The following is a 25421-nucleotide window of genomic DNA, read 5'->3' as shown; positions in this document are numbered from 1 at the left end:
GGCCCAGCTTAGTGTGGTTTGGATCTGATATGTATACTCTGCACATATTTACAAGTCCTCTACACCTAATGTGGTTTGGATCTGATATGTATACTCTGCACATATTTACAAGTCCTCTACACCTAATGTGGTTTGGATCTGATATGTATACTCTGCACATATTTACAAGTCCTCTACACCTAATGTGGTTTGGATCTGATATGTATACTCTGCACATATTTACAAGTCCTCTACACCTAATGTGGTTTGGATCTGATATGTATACTCTGCACATATTTACATGTCCTCTACACCTTTTGTTGCAGTGAGCTGCCTGAATGCTGTAATAATGTAACAGGGACAGCCTCGAAACTACACAATGACCGAACACCAATTTCTATGACATAGGACATCACATGAAGATATTTTTAATCAAAAACAATGTTGTGCGTGACATTCTTTACGTCACTATATACAGATCAGGGAAGGTATGCTCAAAAATGGTAAAGAATGAAAGATGATACAAGGTAGTATACACACAAGCGCGAGTAAGTTGTAAAAGGACAAAGAAAAGTATTTGTAGCAGCAACATTACTTGTCAATCTCAACTTACGAGGCTTTGAAGGTCTGATCTCTGCACACCGTGAAAAAAAAGAATCAGGAATATTTTTGACCAACACCTGATTTGTTCTTGGAAGAATCAGCCCAAGTAATATCGGGAATATTTTCAAATGTAAGTACTATAAATTAATATTTATTTTGACTTTCCTATAAAGTCCTCTAAATGTTTACAGATATTATGCCTATCACTGGTTTGCAGTGAAGTGTGTGGAAATGTTTTGCCAGTTTCTGGATCAGTTTAGGGGTAATTCAGTTCAGGTTCTCCATGAACTGCCTTTACGATTAACTTATATGATTAACCCATTCAAAATGTCAATAAATGCAAAGTTTCCTTTAAAGTATGTCGGTCTTGTGAATGTTTTCAGCAAATGTCAGACAGTTCTCTCCCAATTCTCTGGTTTCAACTACTGTATATGTGTGACACTTACTATGAGATCGATTGGGATTTAGACACAGAAAGCAGAGCCAAAGCACTTAGCTTATACTTGGAAAAAGTAAAGTGTGTTGCCAGCTGAACTAACTGCACAAAAATAGAACTCTATTGCTGCAACACTCTTTACAACATTTCGCACATCCACAGATAAGGAGGGGATATAATAAATAAAATAACTTAATACAACAACAGAAAATACAAAACCTAATTTGAGCTTCAACCACTTTTTACATATACACTGTACCAGAGGAACATATATATTTAAACATAGGTATTTAAACATCCATATCGGATTTGCTACAATCTACAGACATCCATTCTTGTGGCATGAAAGAGTACATCCTAACAGTTGTGTTTAGGGATGGGGGAGGGGGCGGTCTTGTCTTGACTGCAGGGGTTGGGATGACTTTAGTGGCCCAAGGTATGCCAAGGACACCATTACTGCTCAGTCCACTCTGTTGCTGCCAGATGCAGAATGTTCATTCAGGCCTGACCTCCATTACATGGCTCACGTGGGGAGCAGCGGAGTCCACAATCCAGGTGACTTGTGGGTAACTGCTCCCCTGATTATCGGTGGCCCTCTGGGTAACACCTTTTCCACTCATTCCTCAGGAGAACCAAGTCTGTGGGGTGTTTTTTTTTGTGTGTTTTGGTCCGGTTTGGACTAGTTTGTTTCGTCTTTCCGAGACGCCTTAGGATCAGGATCAGTCTTGGGTCGGCCGCAACCAGCCCTCCGTGGCGCCGCGTGCGGTCCTGACATTCCCAGAGGACGTCAGAGTTTTTATCCAAGAGTTTGGGTGTCACCGTTGTCTCTCATCCATCTTTTTCCTGTAAAGTGAAACTGGAAACGGAAAACAAATGCTTTACTCAACAATGCCATTTGAGTTCATTCATTCCACTGGGTTCATCTGTATTATAATCATTAAAGTACGATTTTTTTTGCATTGACAAACACAATTGTTGAAGTGCATTTAATCCCAACTATTGATTTCCACGCCACAATCAGTTTTACAATCAGTTGATGATTCTTTAACCTTGGTATTGGTATGGGTTTTGAATCAAACCTTTGTAGACATAATGATTGCCACAGTGTATTCCGAGACAGGTGCATTTGAAATCATTTGAAATCCTGTTTATGGAAAATACACGCAGTATGCAAGCCAACTGTTCAGGGACTTTAGAAGCTGTTTCACTAATGGAAGGCTTACTTGCCTTCACTGCCTGAATTCATATTGTTGAACACTTCCGAGGAAAGAACACTGATTTGATGGAAAAAGTGTTTTTAGAGGGGAATAACACAATGGAATGTTCACTATTGGGATCCAACTCTGCTGACGGGTCAGCTTTGTCTAGCAGAATTAAATCACCAGCACAGACACAAAGACACGCACGCACACACGCACGCGCGCGCACACACACGCACACACACGCACACACGCGCACACACGCGCACACACACACACACACGCGCACGCACACACACGCACACAGACACACACAGACACACACGCACACAGACACACACAGACACACAGGACTCTTTGGACTTTTTTAATTCCTTAATTTCTTGGACAGTTTGATCTCTTAATCTCTCTGTCGTCCCTTTATCTCTGTCTTCCTATGATCTCTTCCTCTCTCTGTCTTCCCTTTCTCGTGGCTCTTCGATGATGTTTGGAATCAAACATATGGTCTTGTAATGAAAGCATTCCAATGCTAAGGCCAACTCCTTCATTAGGGGGACATTTCTGAGCTTGACTTGGCAGGCGTAGTGAAATATCTCAATCTGCTGTTCCAAAGCTCTGCATTGTGTGGGGCAAACACACATCTGCACCATCCGTGGGGTTACGCACAATAAAGTAACACGTACGAGTAGATAACGGTTGCCTACGCTATTTCATGTTTCACTATTGTCCTGTTGTGGGAGATAATCTTAAAAAGGCTCCACGGGTGCAGATTGCAGTGCTGACGTATTCGTTTTCAAAATGGATTCCTGTGAATTGACCAGACCCTAAAACACAGTAAGGAAGTGAAATGACTGTAGTAAACGGACCCTAAACACAGTAGGGAAGTGAAATGACTGTAGTAAACTGGTTTGCGTTTCCTGGAGCATTCAGCCTGGGCTCTCTTCTCTTCTCTCGCCCCAAAATGCCTAAGATTCTGATCCTATCGACTGTACTGTACATGTCTCTACAGGAGAATAAAAACTATGCAGACCATTTTAGGAGTGCTATCTGAGGAAAAAGGAAAAAACTAAATGTGGAAATGTACTGCAGTAAGTAGCCCTACCCTGTTGCTTTGCCCAACAGAGTGACTCTAAGAGAAGAGTCAGCCCTGTTTAAAAACAGCCTGCTGCTCTGTGCTGCTCTGTGACCAACTCAGCAGCGATCGGGGAGTCCGATCACACCACACAAAATAGTCTCTGCCGTTAAAAACGGATTTCGATTCCGTTTCATAACTCTCAATGCACAGTTTATTTGAAACATAGAGACAGGTTTTATTTTGGAAAATCATGATCAGAATCATCTGGATACTGCCTTTCTTTTTTTACTGCTTTTTTAACGGTGAAGCACAGAGATGTTCCGACTTGGCTCCTCTCAGGGACAGAAGTCACGTCCCGATGTGTGTGATGTGAAAGACAGACAGGATCCTGTTGGTATTAAAGGCAAGGGCTGCTGCCTCCACAGTTCAGTTCAATTCCGGGAGAGAGCAGTGAGGTCTCTGGCCTACCAAAAATGTACTTCTCTTTGCCAGTGCAGTAGTCAGTAGGCCCTTTGCTGGGCTTGTGTGTATTTAGGGGCCTTTTTCATTTTTCTATCGAATATTTACATTAAGAGGGCTTGTCTCTCAGGGGCGGCTGACACTGTGGTCAGCACTCTGGGTCTTGCCTGTCTACAGACTTTTGGCATCTGATTTATTTAGCCATTGATTCCAAGGGGATGTCAAACATGAAACAGAATGGTTTCAATGATTGATGAGCTTGAAATGTTTTAATCAAGGTGTCGTTTGCCGCCGGGCCTTACGACCACCTGGCACATATATAATGTTTCTCCGCATTAAGGAGCTGCTAACTCAACTTGATTTTTCTCTCGTTCTTTTTTGTGGTAGTATAGCCGACCATATTACTTCACTTGCACACTTGCATATTCATAAAGGAAGACATTTGGTTCCATGAGCTGACAGTTTTAGTCTCGCACCTTGTGTAGATTACATTTCTTCTACATTTAGATGCAAGATACTATCTGACACTACACTGTCTCCAGGAGCTCTCCTTAAGTATTTTATCTTGTGGTTGAGATACGACAGTGTATTGGAAACATCTGCCTCACCTAGCCCTATACGTATGCATCAAAAGAAGCCCAGTTTATCTTCACTTTCTGCCCTTTCATCTGTTCTGCCTGGCGCCACAAACACACCGCAATCAGGCTTCATTCACTGATGTTTACAGACACGCTTTCTGTTTAGTCCGCATTGCATTGTGTCAAGCCACACCTGCAGTTACATCATAACCATTCAAGGAGTAAATATGTTCCCAGGACGTGATATGTCAAAACACATCAGATATGCCCCAATAAAACAGCCAAATCCAGGTCAGGAATAAAACACATTTTATCTTCCAACGTGATTTCAATTTTAATAGACATCATCTAGACCCTGAGTATGACTTTTTTAGGCAATTACATTATTTTCTCTCTGATTTGAGCTTTGGAGGATCGTCACAAAAAGGTCAACCTTGCCTTTAAGCTTTAGCCAAAAATGTACTGTAGCTACATGGCAATATTTCCATAATCCATCTCTATAATGAAGGATTTGCTCAGAATTAGCTTAGACCCTCTAGTTTTACACATGACGTCAGGTCCGCCAAGGGGGATAAACTTAAAGCTTAAAGTCTTGTGTGCAAGGATCTCCTCACACAATCGTGCTTGGCTGTTATCAGGGTTAACATTAACAATGTCGCGGTCTGCTGATAATGTAATGTACACTAACGCAAAAAACACCCTTACCCATAGAACAGCATTGAACCATTTAATAATGCATACCTAAAAATATAAACTAGGACCACACCTCTGCCAACAGCGCCTTGGACACTGTGAGCCCTTAAGTTATGGGACTACGTATGTCAACTCCGGGGTTTTTCAGAACGTATAGATTGCTGAGGTGATTTAACGGTCCCAGCTTACAATGTTAACCATGTGTTTACTTTTTTTAGGTGTAAAATCACAACCATATTTTTGACACACAATGCTCGTCACTTACTAGGCATAACAATAACCATTGTTTCCATGTTCCCACATGACGAAGACGAGCAGCAGGCCACTGTTAACTTTTAATATTATTATTATTATTATTTTAAGACAGAAACTAAGGAGAGGCCTATGGTAGTAGTTTAATTTGCCTTGCATCACTTTCCAAACAGCAGTCGTATGCAGGTTATTTGCAAGGTTATGCCTATGTGGAAACAACTGTGTCTCAGCCGTGTCCTTTTAATTGGATTCATGATGGATAAGTGAGTTTAGGTTTTCATGCATTGTGTGTGATATAAGAGTGTGGTTTTAAACAACAAAAGTTAATAACCCAGGCAGATTTATTATTTATCAAATACAAAATATTTAGATTTGTTTGCTTCTACGTCTGACAAAATTGGGCATACCTTAATTGGTTTAATCATTGCATCTTTGCTAAATGTGTGACTGGCTGTATATGTGATTTGATGTACTTCAGGCATCAATCCTACGTATTTAAACTTACTCTTTTGAGTTTCAAGAACCATAAAGAACCTTTCAAGAACCATAAAGAACCTTTCAAGAACCATCCATTTCCACTTCCACCTCTCCTTACGTTCAAGTATCAGATGCGTCATGTCATTTTCGTCAGCACGGTCCCTACAGTGACTAAATGTGTGTCCACATGTTTGTCCAGCCACGGAGCGTAACGAGTGAATAGCTCTGATGGCTGTGAGTCATTCGGTGGATTAGTATTCATTGGAAATGGATGCTCTCTCATTCCCGTGTGGCTGGCTGTGGACTCTCTCCAGAAGCCTTTTCATGCAAGAATACTTGCCATACCAAACAAGTGGAAGTTGAAACAAAACAACAGCGCAAAGTTCACAGGGTAAGAAGACAAGGCGGACATGACTCATTTTTCTCTCTGTATCCGTGCGCAACTCATCGCTAATAAGAATAACATGGCATGGTACAAAATGGCATAGGGTGGTCACATTCCAACTGCTGAGGGGCACCACCGGTCCTTGTGTCTCAGTGATTTTGTTTGCTGCTTAGCTGGTAGACATTTACATTTAGTCATTTAGCAGACGCTTTTATCCAAAGCGACTTACATATGTGCGACTTACAATGTATACACATTTTACATTTACACTGATGGCACACTGCACATCAGGAGCAATTAGGGGTTCAGTGTCTTGCTCAAGGACGCTTCGACAGGGAATTGAACTACCGTAATTTCCGGACTATTGAGCGCACCTGAATATAAGCCTCACGCACTGAATTTTTTAAAAATAATTATTTTTAACATAAATAAGCCGCACATGTCTATAAGCCGCAGGTGCCTACCGCAACATTGAAACAAATTAACTTTACACAGGCTAAAATGAATATCAAAACTAATACAATAGTTAGTTTTGCCAGTTAGATAAGTGCACTGTTGCTTTAAGAGCGCACAGTCGCAAGAGTCAATCAGAAGCTAGAACGTTAGATTGAAGACAGACGCTAGTTTGAAACCAGTGAGCTAAAGAACTTGAAGACTGGATTTGTATTGTTGTAAACTTTTATTTTATTTTCTAAAGTGTTTTGAGTTGTGTTCTGTCTACGCTGGTAGACTGTGGTTATTTTGACATTAGTTAAGTTATTGAGAGATACTGAGAAATCGCGTCGAGCTAAGCATCCATGCGGCTGCATCCATGCTAGCATCCTAGCTCCACAAAGCCACCGTAAACACAAAGCCACCGTATACAGTCACAGGTATCATAATCCATAAATTAGCCGCATCGTTGTTTAAGCCGCGAGGTTCAAAGCGTGGGAAAAAAGTAGCGGCTTATAGTCCGGAAAATACGGTAGCAACCTTCTGATTACTAAACGACTTCTCTACCTCCTGTACCACTGTCGCCCCAGCAGGGTTTTATGTGCTGTGTCACTTCAAATCCATTAGTGGACTGAATAATCACACATAGAGATGTCTTAGCCGGAAAATAAAGATAAAGGAACTTTATGTGATTTTTATATTGTGTCTTGTGTTCTGTTTTAAAGGAGAAGACACATCTAAACAAAACAGCAACAGCAGGGAAGGAACTACAGCTACTCTCCACATCCTAGGCCACGATAAAGCTTCGTATACAGTAGGTGCCTTTACAAAACATCGGATGTGAAAGTCCCTGTGCTTGGCCTCCCTCCACAGGACTTCCTGGTTATCAGACATATTCAAATCAGAGAGGTCTGGCAAGTAGAAGCCTGCTTGTGCCAGGTTTGTGTCCCAAGAGTATTTACTTTCTAAAGTTTTCTTCTCTGAAAATGTACTGAGCAGTCAATCTAGATGAGCTACAGAAACTGTCATATTTGTTGTCAGTGTAGTGAAATCAAGCACTTGACATGCTAAGCTAATGCTTTACAAAACTGGCCTGGTTTGTCTAAAGTCAAACAAAGCTTTGACTGTACAGCAGTACCATTGTCATTTGTGAGGAAAGCTCAAAAACGTTTCTTCTTTGCTTCTCTTTGCAAATAGCAATTGTCCATAGTAATGGTACACGTAGCATAAGAACGGCATGTTTTGTTTCTGATATATCTCCTAAACATTTGAGTCCCATGCTATCTCCCACACCCACCACCCCCTCCTCACTCAGACTGCTTTGGATCTCATGCCTTCACTAATCCGCACGGCAGGTCATAGATAACCTCTCCCCCGATGTCTGTCTGGCCATGATCTGGTGTGGGAGAGTTTAATGTGGGACACTGCCTGGCTAATCCTGCTCCCAGGGAAACATGATGTCACCCACTCCCCAGAGTGCCATTGAGTGGTGTGCCTCAAAGCTGTTCCCGAACCGGTGGCAGTCTGCCTCATGGAGAAGAGAAAACACACCAAAACAACCATGCCACTACTTGTCACTATCCACACACACACACACACACACACACACACACACACACACACACACACACACACACACACACACACACACACACACACACACTGAACAGCAAGAATAAATGTACGGGTTGAATGAATGGGTTAAAGTAAACAGACACAGCATGACGGTCAACACCCTGTCCACAAAAATGTACAGTACACTAAGAAGGCAAAGGTGTTTTGTTTTTTCTTGAGCTCAACGAGCCTAGCGTGGTAGTGTCCATCGTGTCAGGGTTGACAACTGCCTGTGAAGAGGCCCATGTGCGGGCCATTACAGCACACTGTGATGTCCAACTGCATGAGGCTCAAAGTCAAAGCCAAAGCAGCTGTTGTCCCGTTAGACCTCGAAATAAACCCACAATGCTTTGCGTGAGAAAGCCCCCAACCTCAAAGACACTGATTGAATTACAGTTTTATCACCCTCTTCACTTCCATGACTTCACACAGTCCAAATGATGTCAACATGGATTGAATTAGCCAATGCTAATTGACCCACCCACTACTGAAATCTTATTTTGCCACCCTGCTCACGCCAACCACCGGAGCCAAATATCTGGTACTTGGGTCCACACAAAAACAACAACACTAACAAAAACAACAATACAAAACAACATAGTATCAATATGACAAGAATGCAACATAAGACAAATGTAAAGATTAGAAAATCAACTGTCATACTCACTATCATTAGTGCATCTGTTAATCCACTGTCATACTCACTATCATTAGTGCATCTGTTAATCCACTGTCATACTCACTATCATTAGTGCATCTGTTAATCTGTTATTGTAGTAACTTGTAATGTGTACCTGCAGTGATCTTTGTAACGTTCATGAATGCATTAGGGTTACATTACTGTATTAGAGTACATTACTGTATTAGGCTACATTACTGTAGCCTGTTTGGCTCTGAAATGTGTGCACTTTGCCTAGCTTAAGTGACAAGTGACATACTTGCAAGTTCAGAATGTACCATAATATAAATTATATATACAGTATATTATATTATGTAAAACATATTTTTTACAAGTTTAAACATATTGCCTACAATGTCATCTGATCGCTATGTTGCTATGATATTATTCCTCCACAAAGACGTAGGACAGGCAAACTGTGTGGCCTGCGGCCGTTGTGTCACACTGTTATTAACTACTTAGCTGGGTATGTTTTGAGTGTGTGCGGTTGTGTGTGTGAGTGTGTGTGTGTGTGTGTGTGCGGTTTAGCTAGTGTTTTGGACTGACCTGGTCCCTTACTGGCGAACATGTAGCTCAATCTGCAGCATTTAGTTGCGTCTGTGGCAAGAGCCTTTCTCTTTTTTTATTTTCTCCCTCTCCAGGGAACTTGTTTCAAATGTTAGAGCAGCTTTACCCTCGCAGGGGACACTACAGTGCAGTGCAGTGCAGATTTAGAGAAGCTTTACCCTCGCAGTGGACACGACAGTGCAGTGCAGGGTTAGAGTGATGCCTGACGCGTGGATTCTGAGAGGTCCGTCAACTAGTTCCTACTTGCTATATTATCACAGGTCAAGCTGACTGTTCACGGCAGGCAAACGCATTACCGCTTATAACTCACCTAGATATTGAAGTACAGCTTCACAATTCGGCACAGTGTCACAATTACATCTGTGGGATTCAACCAAATAGGTGTGTGCAAGGTGTCAGCTGATTTTGTCTCTCTCTCACACCCCCAGAAGGCCACATGCATCGCAAATGTATGGAAAATGATGGTAAGACTATGTTACAACCCCCCGAACGAGCACTCATATTGTGTTTGGACAGTTTTGAACGAACCAATTATTGGTGGAAAATAAAGGTGAAACCTCATGAACACTAATGACACCATTTGTGACCATAAGCAGGGTAGAGTGCTTGTGCAAGGGGGTTGAGAAAGGGGGGGGGGGGGTCTTGACAAACTAGGACATTTCGGAGGAATGTACTCCTTAAAGGTGCAGTATGTATGATTTAGGGTGATCTATTCACAGAAATTGAATATAGTATTCATGATTATGTTTTCCTTAGTGTATAATCACCAGAAACTACGATTCGCTCTGTTTCCGTTAGCTGAGAATGCACTCTTCTCTTCGTATCTACGCTGGGAGCAGGTCCTCGTCTACAAAGTTTGCCATGTTGCGCCACCATGTTTCTACAATAGCCCAGAACACTGGCACTATAGAGGGCACCCGCCGGCCACCGGAGCTTCTTCTACTAAACTACACGCTTGGAAAGGGAGGAGCATTCAGTTGGGTGCAATCTGCAGCCTCACCACTAAATGTCACTACATCACACATATTGCACCTTTAACACTAGATAAAGTGGATTATGTAAGGAATAATCTACAATGGGGTTGTAGAGAAATGACCCATTTGAACCTGGGAAAGTGTCAAATGTTGTAATGCTAAAGATGCTACATCATAGCTATTTGTTTCAGCCTATCCCTGCATTGCCATGTTTTGTTTTCTGCAAAGTTAGCTATTGTTCCACCTCTAATTGGTTTCTCTTCTGAGGTAAGCCTACACAATGATCTTGTTCATGCTGTATGTGTGTGTGTGTGTGTGTGTGTGTGTGTGTGCTGTGTGTGTGTCTTTGTGTGTGCTAATTGAGTTATGAAGTGCTAATTCACATGCTAATATAATAAAGAGAAGTGGTGGGATCACCAACACACTAACGCTACTCCTAATGCAATGGTCTAGATTTGAATAGACCAGGCTAGAGGCCAGGACAAATTTTTAAGTGAGAAACAGGTTAGGTCTAAACCCTTTAAACAAAGATACAGAGTGAGATACAGGTGAGGTCTAAACCCTTTAAACAAAGATACAGAGTGAGAAACAGGTGAGGTCTAAACCCTTTAAACAAAGATACAGAGTGAGATACAGGTGAGGTCTAAACCCTTTAAACAAAGATACAGAGTGAGAAACAGGTGAGGTCTAAACATATCTAAACAAAGGATGAGTCAAAATGGAGTGTGTAAGTGTGTGGAAGAGAGAATCAGTGGTTTTGATGCACCACCGAAAAACATGGATACAATGCATTGCTTGTAAGACAGCATGCTAAATAAGCTGTTTTTAAATGGACATTCTAGCTGGTAATTACGAGTATGGGGGAAAAGGCTGACTAGTTTATAGCACACAGAGTGAGATAAAGCAGCTCATATGGCTTGTTATACATCAAAAGTTATTTTGGGTCATACTAACTTTTTTTTAAAGTTTTTTGTTTGATAACTATCATTTTTGGGGGTCATTTTAGGAAGCTAGATAGACAGTCATGGAGCTACCACTGATTTCTATCATTTTGTGATAAAAGGTTTGGGTCACCATGACCCAAAGACAATTGAAGGGTTAAGTTATATGAAATCTAGTTGCTGATCATGGTTTGTGACCTATTTATCACTAGTATACCTATTTATCAATGAGCACATATTTACTAGCTCAAATATCTCTGTGTCATCATCACCAGCTCATCTATGTCCCCCCTCTGAAACACTACAACAAACAAAATCATTCCTTTTTTCTTTTTTTTTTTGCGAGTTCCCATCAAATTACAACAGCATTTGCCTTCTAGGAACCTTTCCTTTCATCATATCCAACAGAAATAGTTTGAACAGTCCAGAGAAAGGAGGCAAAGGTCCAGAGGCAGTAAAGAGTTATGCTTCTGAGGGGGAACACAATCCCTCTCTCGCCCATCCCTCTTGTCTCTAAGTGCATATGTGACACACGCAGAAGGCTACTGCACATGTTGATGTGGGCCTCAGCCACGTACCAAGATTGCTCTCGCTGAAAATAAATCTTTCTGTCTCTTTGAATTGCGTATATCTTTGACTCCTTGTCGTCATCTCAAGCAAAAACAAAGGAATGGTTTTAACTTCTAACTACTTTCTATAGAGTAAACACTTTGATACATCCGGTGCTAAAAATGTTTTTTTTTTCATTATATGCTAAATTTGCTGTTTGTGCTTTGGAACTGAAAAGTCCCGTGTATAATATGTGCCTCAAACTTTACAGCCTTGCCTAAAACGGCATCTTAATCCACCTATCATTTATCGTACAGCGAGAGACTCATACTCTAAGACATGTAGCCTATATGTACTGTCCCCCTCACTCACATGAAGAGTAACTTGAACTATGAGTGAAATGGCTGAGCAACACTGAACAACATTTGTTTGTAATATTTTCCCCTCAGTCAGGATGGACCCATAAAGATCTTCTGCATGATGCAATGGTTGTGCCAAGACCTTGAGGATCTGGACTTGTCCCACAGCAGTGGTCTTCCCTTGAAGCCTTGGAAGTAGTTTCTGCTCTCAGCATGCATGGCACGGCTAGGAACTGCATGGCTTCTTATTCTCCAGCTGTTTTACAGACCTGTACGATGACCGTGCAGCGAGATCGGCCTGTGAACGCAGCACGGCTCAAAAAACAAACGACCCGCCGGATGGACCCGATTCTCAGCAGATCTCCTATTTGCGGTGAACCTACCATGGCCCCACTCGTTTGTCATCCCAAACACTTCCCCTCTGACATCTTTTGATCCCCCCATTACAGCCCATTAAGTGTTCCCTTAGCTCTTCGACACAAAGGAAGACAGGGCACTGAGTGGCCATTTTGTGTAAGGAATGCACTAATGGTGGCCTCATATCTCCTCTCGTTTTCCATTCTCTTCCACTGGACTAGAGACCAAGTGCCATTATCCTATTTGTCCAAGACGAGTTGGAACAACTTGTTTCTAAAATGTTGAAGAAACATCATTAATCATCTGTACATCTGTATCAGTTGCCAATATACATAGTTGACAACCAGTTGAGAAAAAAAAAAACGTTTGCTTTCAACACCATTCCCATAATCATCTATGTCTTATAGGTGAAAAAGCACAATAGCTCAATCTCAAAGATGGTAAATATGTGAGTTGATGCAAATGACCAGTAGTTCATCAGTATTTTTTTAAGAATTAATGAAAAAAACACTAGCCTCAAAATTTAATTAAAACATTTATATTTAGTAAAATATTATAATTTCTGATGCAACACAAGTTTGTTATCATCAACTTATTCAAAGAAACTCATTTAGGAAACTATTCCTGATCCCTCCCTGGCCTCCTCTCTCACAGCCTCTCTCTCTCACTCATCCTCTCTCTCTCTCGGCCTCTCTCTCAGCCTCTCTCTCAACCTCTCTCTCTCTCAGCATCTCTCTCTCTCTCTCTCAGCCTCTCTCTCAGCCTCTCTCTCACTCAGCCTCTCTCTCTCTCGGCCTCTCTCTCAACCTCACTCTCTCTCAGCCTCTCTCTCTCTCGGCCTCTCTCTCAGCCTCTCTCTCAACCTCTCTCTCTCTCAGCATCTCTCTCTCTCTCTCTCAGCCTCTCTCTCAACCTCTCTCTCTCTCAGCATCTCTCTCTCTCTCTCTCAGCCTCTCTCTCAACCTCTCTCTCTCTCAGCATCTCTCTCTCTCTCTCAGCCTCTCTCTCACTCAGCCTCTCTCTCACTCAGCCTCTCTCTCTCTCGGCCTCTCTCTCAACCTCACTCTCTCTCAGCCTCTCTCTCTCTCGCCTCTCTCTCAGCCTCTCTCTCAACCTCTCTCTCTCTCAACCTCTCTCTCTCTCAGCATCTCTCTCTCTCTCTCTCAGCCTCTCTCTCTCACTCAGCCTCTCTCTCACTCAGCCTCTCTCTCTCTCGGCCTCTCTCTCAACCTCTCTCTCTCTCAGCCTCTCTCTCTCTCAGACTCTCTCTCTCTCAGCCTCTCACAGCCTCTCTCACAGCCTCTCTCTCAGCCTCTCTCTCAGCCTCTCTCTCAGCCTCTCTCTCTCTCGGCCTCTCTCTCTCTCAGCCTCTCTCTCTATCAGCCTCTCTCTCTCACAGCCTCTCTCTCAGCCTCTCTCTCTCTCAGCTTCTCTCTCACTCAGCCTCTCTCTCTCTCGGCCTCTCTCTCAACCTCTCTCTCTCTCAGCCTCTCTCTCTCAGCCCCTCTCTCTCTCAGTCTCTCTCTCTCAGCCTCTCTCTCTCTCAGTCTCTCTCTCTCTCTCTTAACCTCTCTCTCTCTCAGCCTCTCTCTCTCTCTCAGCCTCTCTCTCTCTCTCTGCCTCTCTCTCAGCCTCTCTGTCACGCAGCCTCTCTCTCTCTCAGCCTCTCTCTCTCTCAGACTCTCTCTCTCTCAGCCTCTCACTCAGCCTCTCTCTCAGCCTCTCTCTCAGCCTCTCTCTCTCTCAGCCTCTCTCTCTCTCTGCCTCTCTCTCTCTCAGACTCTCTCTCTCTCAGCCTCTCTCTCTCTCAGCCTCTCTCTCTCTCAGCCTCTCTCTCACTCAGCCTCTCTCTCTCTCAGCCTCTCTCTCTCAGCCTCTCTCTCTCTCAGCCTCTCTCTCAGCCTCTCTCTCTCTCGGCCTCTCTCTCTCACAGCCTCTCTCTCAACCTCTCTCTCTCTCAGCCTCTCTCTCTCTCAGCCTCTCTCTCTCTCAGCCTCTCTCACTCTCAGCCTCTCTCAGCCTCTCACTCAGCCTCTCTCTCTCTCTCAGCCTCTCTCTCTCTCAGCCTCTCTCTCTCTCAGCCTCTCTCTCTATCAGCCTCTCTCTCTCTCAGCCTCTCTCTCTCACAGCCTCTCTCTCAGCCTCTCTCTCACTCAGCCTCTCTCTCTCTCAGCCTCTCTCTCTCTCAGCCTCTCTCTCTCAGCCTCTCTCTCAGCCTCTCTCTCTCTCTCTCAGCCTCTCTCTCTCTCAGCCTCTCTCTCAGCCTCTCTCTCTCTCTCTCAGACTCTCTCTCACTCTTCCTCTCTCTCTCTCTCAGCCTCTCTCTATCAGCCTCTCTCTCACTCTTCCTCTCTCTCTCTCAGCCTCTCACTCTCACAGCCTCTCTCTCAACCTCTCTCTCAGCCTCTCTCTCTCTCAGCCTCTCTCTCTCTCGGCCTCTCTCTCAGCCTCTCTCTCTCTCAGCCTCTCTCTCTCTCTCAGCCTCTCTCTCTCTCAGCCTCTCTCTCTCTCAACCTCTCTTTCTCAACCTCTCTCTCTCTCAACCTCTCTCTCTCAGCCTCTCTCTCTCTCAGCCTCTCTCTCTCAACCTCTCTCTCACTCAGCCTATCTCTAATAGGACAGACGTGTTGCTTCACAGCCGGTGTGACCATGAGAAGCCCCTGCGGTCATCCGCTCACTGAGATTGCTAATACGTAAGCACATGCTTCACCGTCCCTGCCTCACAAACAGGGAGGGTGGTCTGCCAGAGCCCGCCGCGTTCCCCCTCGCCTTGCTTCCAGCCGCTAACGTCTCTATATCCGCCTAACGCTGTCTAGCCACGGTTCACTGTATGGGGTGCGTACCCCCTGCCTGTACCCATCCCATCATTCCCCCCATAACTGACAGATGCCAAAAGGATGCTGTGTTCCCTCTAAGGAAGACTCTAAAACGCTTTAAGCCGTATTGATCCGCTACATCCTCTAGGAGCACACTGAGGTGGTAGCCTGGCAGAGGCCAATTTCAAGATGTGAACAAAACCAGCACAGGGAGAAAAGAGAGACAGACAGACAGGCAGAGAGACAGACAGAGAGACAGACAGACAGACAGACAGACAGACAGACAGACAGACGGACGGACGGACAGACAGACAGACAGACAGACAGACAGACAGACAGACAGACAGACAGACAGAGAGAGAGAAAGGGAGAGAATGAGAGAGAGAGAGGGTGGAAGAAGAGGAGGAGGAGAAGGAGGTAAAGAGCTGCATCAAATTATCCGGTTGGTGTACAGCACAGAAGTTGCCAATTTTTGACCACAATCCTATAGCTGTTCTAAACGGCCAGCAGAGACGGATGATCACTTTCCATATTGAGTTAATATCCTGCACTGAGGGATTACCTCATTGCTTACTCTTTCAGTCCTCGCAACCCCTCCGCTGTGCCCCGCACACCCACCCCAGCCTTTTCCAAGCACTCACTCTATTCTGTTCTTCTCTGCTCCCCTGTTCAAGCCCGCACAGTGGAATAATAATGGTAAGTGTTGTTTAATGCATACCATGTGGGTAAATGTGTGCAGACAGAGGTACTGTATACCTGGATATCTGGTAGAAGAATACTGGAAGGCACAGAAATAAACCCTTTTTGTACCGGACCAAAATGTCCTAACTGGATCATTTAGATATAATTCACAAGCATATGGAGACAGACATCAGAAGGGGTACATACCCGAGTAATTTACGTGTTTTTTTTTTTTATATACGTTCAATTTTATACTTTCATAATTGCCATAGGCATGAACAAGGAGACTGGCTTTGCTAAGACGTGTTCTTCCAATATTTCGATAAAGATGCTACAGAGGGCACTGTGAAGGCAAACAAGATGAGATAAACACATATGGCTGCCTCTGTGTGGTAGCTCCACTCCATTTGGACTGGGTTCACATACAATGATTCAACATCTTTGGCCGGTTGGATTCCTGCCAGTGGCGGTTCTACACGGAGGCCTGGGGTGGCCCGTGCCCCCGTAGACATGTCCCTGGCCACCCCTGTGGCCACCCCGTGCTGACCAACTAAAAAAAATAATTCTTTATTATGATTTTACACCCGAGCGCCAAAAGCGGAACTTATGCGACGCAACGTTCTACAAGGGTAAATGAATGCGGCGCACCCAAACACTGTAGTCTGCCAGGTGTGGAGCTCGTCGGTGAATGAGAGCTCAGCAACTACTATTCATGGACATAGATATATATAAAGGCTAGCTGTCTCTTTATATATATCTATGTTCATGGATACCATGTGACGTTACTGTGTCTAAGCGCTGCCATATTTGTGTCCAACACGGACACAGTAGTCTAGCTGTGCGTCGGTCACAACCCACAGAAAGTTCATATGCCCGGGATATGTGCTGTTGGATGCGACAACTGTCGCCAAAGAAACCCAGATATACAATTTTGTTCTATTCCAAAAGATTTAGGGAATGACTGACCTGTTAAGTGAAATGCAACACGTTGATACAATCGTGAATAATTACTGTGTCTTATTAAAGCTAAACTCTCCTGAGCAAGCTAGAGTGCTAATAGCTAGCAAGCTGTTTTGCCCCTTACTAAAGGCTTTAGCTATAACTCGTTAGCCCATATTGGCACTCTTAACCACCACTAAAATAACACGGTTGATAATCGCTGTTTGAATTACTTACATGACCTGTGTGATCACATACATATTTTTTGTCTCCAGATCCCATATCTTGGTGTCGTTCACCCATCCTGCAACTGCATATTGATAGGCATTTGTACTCTTGAAATCTCCGGTGTATGGGGATGGATTATGTAGAAGATACATGTAAATGTCGGGGAAAGAAAGTTGGTGGCAGACGCTTTGCAGACTTTAAGGGACAAAATAAAGTTGAAGTTAATAAATATGGATCGCAGCCAATAATCAATGCCTTTTCCAAATATCGCTGTCCTTCTGTCTTATTTAGATGTGCTATCAGCTATCAGCTATCAGCTACAGGTCGCTAGCTTGCTCAGGACAGTTTAGGTTAGATAAGACACAGTAATTATTCACGATTGTATCACCGCCAAAAACAAATCCTAAAGGAGACAACACATAAAAAAGCACATGCTTAGATTTTAGTATGAATAGCAGTGGCGATTTTAGCCGAAATTTCTGGTGGGGCAATTTTGTATGAAGATATGTTCGTTGTCATGACCGTGTTCGCCAGCTAACCAACCACTAGAATTTAAAAAGTCTAAATTTGAAGAAACTATAAACAGAAAACAATACTATTATAATATTATTATTATAATTATTATATTATTACTATATATTATTATATATGACTACCTAGCTACTATTGGTTACAAAAATCTTATAATTTTGATGTGCTCCTCTGGTTAAACCCTGGCCCCTCCTTGGCCCCCCTAGTAAAAATTGTCTAGAACCGCCACTGATTCCTGCAAATCTGCAGGTGTTAATTCAACAGGTATTTTTTCCCTGTAGGCGAGACATCGCAGCAATGGAAAGACAGGCACTGTAGCTGATCAAGATGAAGGGTGAAATAGAAATACACAGAAATACACCTCTCACAGAAAAAGGCTGTATTCATTGGTGTGGGGTTAATGTAAAGTAAAGAATGTTCCAAATGATTAAATCAATCACAGTTTACTTTCTAATGGACCAAGACTAAATATGGACCTTGCATCATTACATGGGCATTTTTGCTTGTAATATGGCTTTTTTTTTTTGCTAATTAGCAATTTTACAATTTTCTCATTAGGGGAAAAGGGTATATTTGATGTGTCCTTCAAACCAGCGATGTCTGTGAAGAAGTGAAAAAAAAGTGTTTGTTGATTCGGGCCAATCATCAGCGGTGGAACATCTGGATTTTGTTCACTGAAAACAGTCTTTGATTATTAGTATGCAAAGAAGCTTGAGGAATGTGCCCTTTGTAAAGGATCTGTCTGCCTCTGAGCTTCCGCTGAGGGAGTAGTCAGATGATGCAAAGATAACCGTTACCCCAAATTTCAGACTTGAACTCCCCTGACAAGGCAGCTATCAGCAGTCATTCCATCATACGAGCATTTGGCAAATATATGTTTAACAATGCAACAACTTTTCATTGAGAGAATGCAATTGTTACAAGATAAGTAAATAGCACCTGGATTAGTCTCCTTCCTGAATCAATAACAGTGCCTGGTTTTAATGCTACAGAGATCAAGCATTCATTTGCTTAGTGAATCATTCAGCAAATCCAGGCAGAAAAAAAATGATTTTCCTCTGAGTAATGCCTGATACTTTAGTACATCTTATCGCGCTACGCTCGCATTGTCCTGAAAAATAACCTTCCGGCACCTGCTAAAGTAGCTGCTTGTAACGCAATCAACACTATCACTTCCCTGTGGCAGCTCTTAATGAGCCCTCACAGCTCCAGTGTCCGACCCAGGCCATGTGCGTTCACACGTGTGGCGCCCCTCACACCGAGCGCACAAACAAGTTTTACCCAGTGGTTGGGCATAGGCAGCTTCAAGCTCTCGCGATAGCCGCCCTCGTCTGTTTCTGGTAAACAGCCGCTCTCAGTAAGCGGAAGTCTTGTGCTTCGGTGATAAAGTATTTATCAGCTGTTGTGGGTGTTGAGCAAGGCTGCGGAGGGGGCCCTCAAACACACACCAACACCACACTCCTCCCACCCCAGTCACTAAGACATGGCCACAAACAGCCCACTCATTTATGCCAGGGCGAAGAGCTTCACCACAACCGAGGGGTCAAATCTTTGCTAAATTCTGTCAGAAAGAGTACGTTTCTGTTCTCTGCAAAGGTAATTGGTTTGTATTTCACCTGGTAGCAGTGGCAAAATCCTGAGTAGCTAGTCAACGATGTGAGCTCTTAGTAAAATAAAAGGTCACACGTTATTAACATGGTCTCCTATAGGCTATTCACAGATGGTCAAATTATAAACAAACTGTCTGTTGAAACGCCATTAAATAAAGTTTATGGTTAAGATTAGGGTTAGGGGTTGGGTTTTGTTAAGTTGATGTTCAGTGAATAATAAGACAGAACTTGAACTTGAATTTCAACAAAACAACTGAATCTTTGTAGACAGCCTATCCAAGTAATGTGTTGCCAAATAATCTTCCGTAAATATATATATATATATTTACAGTATATATATATATATATTTACATATATTTTTATACCGATCACATATATTTAAATAACCAGAGTGAGAGTGAGAGCATTTTCCAGGTCTGAAAAAGGTCATGACTTGCTGTGCGTGTTAAGTAATAGTTAGAGGAGATAAGAGGAAGGATAAGGAGAGGCAGAGGAAGGATAATCTTCCGTAAATATATATATATATTTACATATATTTCAATACTGATATTTTAACACATATATTTAAATAACCAGAGTGAGAGTGAGTACATTTTCCAGGTCTGAAAGAGGTCATGACTTGCTGCTGTCCAATAAAAAGCGCTACAATTCCGGACAAAACAAATGGGATACTCCTGCTTTAAACAAATAAAATAGCAGAGGTGACCTCTTTAATTTGATGGCACCTGTTGGAGCCTTAAACAGCCTACCCCAGTCTGTGTCTCCCAGCAGAGGAAATGACCCCTGCATTACCACACAATTTAAAATAATAGGACTCTGTTATTAACTTCAAAACAAACATCTGTTTTCTATTTATATGATGACATTGGCTTCAGCCTTATTCATATTACAGGCAACACAATACAGAGGAAGAGAGTTACTGGATAATATTTGAGGCTCGAGATGAATTATTTTTTAACTTCTGGATCTGAAAGGAGGGAAATTGGTGGATATTGTTTGCTAATGAAGTCCAAAATAGATGTTATTACATTATTTGAACAATCAAAAGCCATCTACCTCAAATATTGAACCCTCATTGCAATAAATGGCTGGATGCAGTATGTTGCTTCGTGGTCATTTCTTGGCCTTTGGCCTTACAGAGATCTCTAAATTCTGCAACATTTATATGCCTTGCATTATGTAATCTGTATAGGGGCGACAGTGGTACAGGAGGTAGAGAAGTCGGTTAGTAATCAGAAGGTTGCTAGTTCGATTCCCACTGTCGAAGCGTCCTTGAGCAAGACACTGAACCCCTAATTGCTCCTGATGTGCAGTGTGCCATCAGTGTAAATGTAAAATGTGTATACATCCTTGTAAGTCGCTTTGGATAAATGTGTCTGCTAAATGACTAAATGTAAATGTCTGTATGTTTGGAATGACATTGTGAAGAGACAGATCTACATTCCTATTCAGTTCACACATTATGTTAAAATACAGAGGATAGAGGCCAGGTGCCCCACGCTAAGGGCTACATTTGTGTGCATACGTGTGTGTATGAGTGTGAGTAAGCATTGTTTCATTTGTGTGCATACGTGTGTGTATGAGTGTGAGTAAGCATTGTTTCATTTGTGTGCATACGTGTGTGTATGAGTGTGAGTAAGCATTGTTTCATTTGTGTGCATACGTGTGTGTATGAGTGTGAGTAAGCATTGTTTCATTTGTGTGCATACGTGTGTATGAGTGTGCGTAAGCATTGTTTCATTTGTGTGCATACGTGTGTATGAGTGTGCGTAAGCATTGTTTCATTTGTGTGCATACGTGTGTGTATGAGTGTGCGTAAGCATTGTTTCATTTGTGTGCATACGTGTGTATGAGTGTGCGTAAGCATTGTTTCATTTGTGTGCATATGTGTGTATGTGTGTGAGTAAGCATTGTTTCATTTGTGTGCATATGTGTGTATGTGTGTGAGTAAGCATTGTTTCATTTGTGTGCATACGTGTGTATGTGTGTGAGTAAGCATTGTTTCATTTGTGTGCATACGTGTGTATGAGTGTGAGTAAGCATTGTTAAATTTGTGTGCATACGTGTGTGTATGAGTGTGAGTAAGCATTGTTTCATTTGTGTGCATACGTGTGTATGAGTGTGAGTAAGCATTGTTTCATTTGTGTGCATACTGTACGTGTGTATGAGTGTGAGTTAGCATTGTTTCCATTAGATCGAGGGCAGTTGTACCTCATAGAGAATGTCCCTAGGGTGTGGCCGTCTAGCACACACACACACACACACACACACACACACACACACACACACACACACACACACACTCAGCTGTGGCAAAACACTTCACACCATTTCTGTGGGAAAGTCTTTTTCCAGATGATAGAATTTGTTTAGATCCGTATTTTAACCATCTGTTCACAGTATCATAATAGTAGTAGTAGTAGTAGCATAATAGTAGTAGTAGTAGTAGCATCATAGTAGTACTACACAGTCTAGTACCAGCAGACAAGAGCAAATCCAAATCAGAAAAAGACATCTACAAAATTACAGAACCCACAAGCCTATAGTTGAATAGTGTTCTGAATGATGGATGACTATGGTTTATTCCCTTTAAGTGTTGACTGGTATTTTGTGCAGTATTTGTTTTGCCAATCAACATTTTTCTCTCACCATTATTGATGTGATTTCTTGGCGTTGTTTAATTCTAGAACATAACTCCCATTTATGTACGGTACGAACTGGCTCTCTGGCGATGTGTTCTAATTGCTGATTGGCTGAACCTTTACCTAAATCTTAATTTGCACTTCAGCAGTTACATTCCTGCACTTCTTTTTCCTCTTTTCTAGGTTGTTGTTTTTCTAATTCTCATGTAAAGTAGTATTTATTGTTACACCATGCTTTTTTATTGCTCTTAGCTTGACTGTTCTCTCCCTTGTACGTCGCTTTGGACAAAAGCGTCTGCTAAATAACTAAATGTAAATCACTTTATGTGTGCAGCTAGAAATCTGAGACGGGCCGTGGTAAATCCACTCTCTGAATTGATGTTCTACGGGCCAGTGTGAGGACCCGTGTAATCAGGATCACAATGATACACAAATCTCCTGAGTATCTCCATTTTGTAATCAGGCCTATACTTCAGATAATTCTTTGTCATTGCAGATACAATGCAGATCGTATTTTCCTTGTTTTCCATAAAGCTATAAATGAAGTAAGTTTAGTTTCCTATTTATTTTTTACCTCTGCTTGCGTGCAGTTCATTGTAAGTCGTCATTATTTTGGTCATTATCCTGACTCATAAGAGTCATGTGTTCTGGGGTTTTATAAGTGAATCTAAAAACTGGATGCCATTACCAAGCCAATTATTTTGCTGAGAATAATTCTGTGTGCATCCCTGGCGATCCACAACCGTGCCCGCAGGGGTAGATAAAGGGCTTCAGATGCAACAACGAAATGTCGGCTTCACACATTTTTAAGAGGGTGTCTCTGCGATTGAGCGTGCTCTGTTTAAACAGACTGTCAGTATGCTTGAAAGTCTACACCGTCTAACACGAGGGAATAACGAGAGGGTCAGACCTTGGGTAAACTGAAACTGCCATGTTTCACACTCGCATATAAAACTGCTTATGTCATCCTCTATTTAAAAAGGCTCCGGAGAGAAAGAATATGTGTAATCTGGAGGGTTGGTTGTGGCACTTACAGCAAAATGGGCACTCTGTGGGAAACATTACCTGTTAACTGCATTGCCCTGTTCCCACAGACAACCTCCACAGAGAACACTCTGTCTATTTCTATGTTACCAAGCTAAAAGCACAAGATAAGGCCACTGAATCAGATGTTTTGCATACCCTACACATACTGTGTCCTACACACTGGGTGCTACTGAGCCGGCACCCTGTATTATTTGTCCTTGTGAAAAATTCTTTGCCTTCAATGGCAGCTTCATGAGTTTCTCATGCAGTCAATTGGAGGCCCTCAAAATAACTTTCACAGTCTACATTAGATGAGTGAGGAAGGAACATTTGAAAAAATGACTTACAATTCAGTCTCAGGCTCGGAGAACTCACTGAAGTGCGTGCTGCCGTTGGAGTGCGGGGGTACTGGCGATAGCTCCTCGCTCCGGTAGCTGCTCTGACTGCTGTGCAGGCTTTCGTTGCCCTCGGGTTCGCACTCGGGCAGCGCCGCCGAGGGAGCCTTCTGGAACGATCCGGCCATGCCCGACTCGGCCGATCCCAGGAAACAGGGGCAGCGAGTCCTCAGCTCCTTGTACAGGGAGTTCATGCTTGGCGTGCGGAGCCACGGGCAGCCCAGGAGGTTCTTGAAGGCGGCGCGGAACTCGGGGCTCCGGCAGTAGATGATGGGGTTGAGTCCCGAGTTGATGTAGCCCAGCCAGTTGAGCAGGCGGAAGACCCACCCAGCGAGGACGTGCCGATCGAACACATTGATGATGTTGGCCAGGAAAAAGGGCAGCCAACAGAGGGTGAAGGTTCCCATGATAATGCCCAGCGTTTTCAAGGCCTTGTGCTCCTTGACCACGCTTAGCCGCGACGGTCGTCGCCGGGAACTCTTCCGTTTGGTGTTGGACCTCTGGCCCCCGCCGCCGCCGCCGCCGGCCCCGCTGTTGCTGCACCCTCCTGCCGGTAAGTTGTTGTTTCCGTGGAGATTCGGCTGCTGCTGCTGCTGCTGCTGCGCGGCCATGCAGTCGTTCTGGAAGCGCTGGCGGCTCTTGTCGATGAGCTGCACCTGGCGCGTGGCGATGAGGAAGACGCGGGCGTAGACGAAGATCATGACGAGCAGCGGGATGTAGAAGGACACCACGGACGAGATGATGGCAAAGGGCATGTTGGTGATGAAGTCGCAGCAGGTCGGGTCCTTGTAGCATTCTAAGGCTGACTCGTCGTCCTCCTCCTGCCAGTACTGGTTCATGATGGGCACAAACGAGATAAGCGCCGACACGACCCACACCACGCACACGATCAGCCGAGCGCGCCACTTGTTCAACAGCACCTTGTGGCGCAGGGGCCGCGTGATGGCAATGTAGCGGTCCACGGCGATCACGCACAGCGTCTCGATGCTGGCCGTCACGCAGAGCACGTCCACCGAGGTCCACAGCTCACAGGAGGTGGAGCTTAGCGGCCAGTTCCCCGTCACCACGATGGTGGCCCCAAGAGGCACGACCATCACCCCCATGATGAGGTCGGCGCAGGCCAGAGACATGATGAAGATATTCGTCATCGTCTGGAGCTGTGAGGTGCGTGCGATGGCAATGATGACCAGCAGGTTGCCCACTACAATGATCATGACGATTAAGGCCATAAACACCAAGACCCACGGGCCAGTTGCCTCCTGGTTGGGACCAGTGTGGTTGTGAGGGAACATGCTGCTGTTCATATTGGCTAAACGTGACCCTTTAGTCCCAGGTCAGATAACGAGCAATGCGAACGTAAGCTTTCACAACTGATGTGTTGACAAAAACCCAAAGAGAAAAAAAAGCAACATTTCTTGTATGCATCTTTGTGAACATGGACGTTAGCTCTCTCTTACTCTGCTCTGTTAAAAAAGTCTGCTTTTTAACGACATTCAAAAGATGTTACAAATACATTTCTCATGAAAGGACCAATCAGTATCTCAATACTCAATACTCAATAAAGTCTTTTTTTTTACCTTTCCATCAATGATTCAAGGGTCACCGAAGACCAAGCAAAGAGTCCCTCATTTGTTTTTCAAAAGCAACATGTTTTCCAAATCATATTTTGAACTCAAAATGTCCACCCAGATGGTAGAAAAACATCGCTGATATCCTTTGGGGGGGGGGGGGTTGGGGGGGGGAACTTGGCCAGCAATTGTGAAGTCCAGTAAAAAATATTTCAAGCTCTCCAAGGGTCTCAATGAAAAAGATCAAAATCAGGAGTCAGTGTAGTCCTACTGTGGAAAGTTGGGTGAAAAGCGTACGGTTTTGTAATCCATGCGTGGCTGGTGGCATTGCCAGTGGCAGAGTGGGGGAAGCAGCAGCAACGGAGGAGAGAACCCG

The 25421-nt window shown here is 43.5% G+C and overlaps 1 protein-coding gene across 1 annotated transcript; it reads right to left on the bottom strand.

The window, feature by feature from the left end:
• Window positions 1–373: 373 nt before the first annotated feature.
• adrb3a (adrenoceptor beta 3a) lies at window positions 374–25196 on the bottom strand. The gene is made up of 2 exons (XM_012822003.3): window positions 23430–25196; window positions 374–1874 (listed from the first exon to the last, which is right to left on the bottom strand). Exons 1-2 carry the CDS (start codon window positions 24779–24781, stop codon window positions 1847–1849), a joined length of 1380 nt encoding a protein of 459 aa, XP_012677457.2. The 5' UTR covers window positions 24782–25196; the 3' UTR covers window positions 374–1846.
• Window positions 25197–25421: the final 225 nt, after the last annotated feature.

This window comes from Clupea harengus, chromosome 7, assembly GCF_900700415.2.
Source record: "Clupea harengus chromosome 7, Ch_v2.0.2, whole genome shotgun sequence".
NCBI classification, from domain to species: Eukaryota; Metazoa; Chordata; class Actinopteri; order Clupeiformes; family Clupeidae; genus Clupea; species Clupea harengus.
Note: the sequence above shows the minus strand (reverse complement) of the source record. Positions and strands in the feature narration are given on the sequence as shown.

Excerpts from the sequence above, each read along its gene's own strand:
- adrb3a (XM_012822003.3), bottom strand. The coding sequence starts at position 24,781 with ATGAACAGCAGCATGTTCCCTCACAACCACACTGGTCCCAACCAGGAG. Across the intron at positions 1,875-23,429 it reads TCCGAGCCTGAGACTGAATT|TTTCACTTTACAGGAAAAAG; the intron begins GTAAGTCATTTT and ends TTCCGTTTCCAG.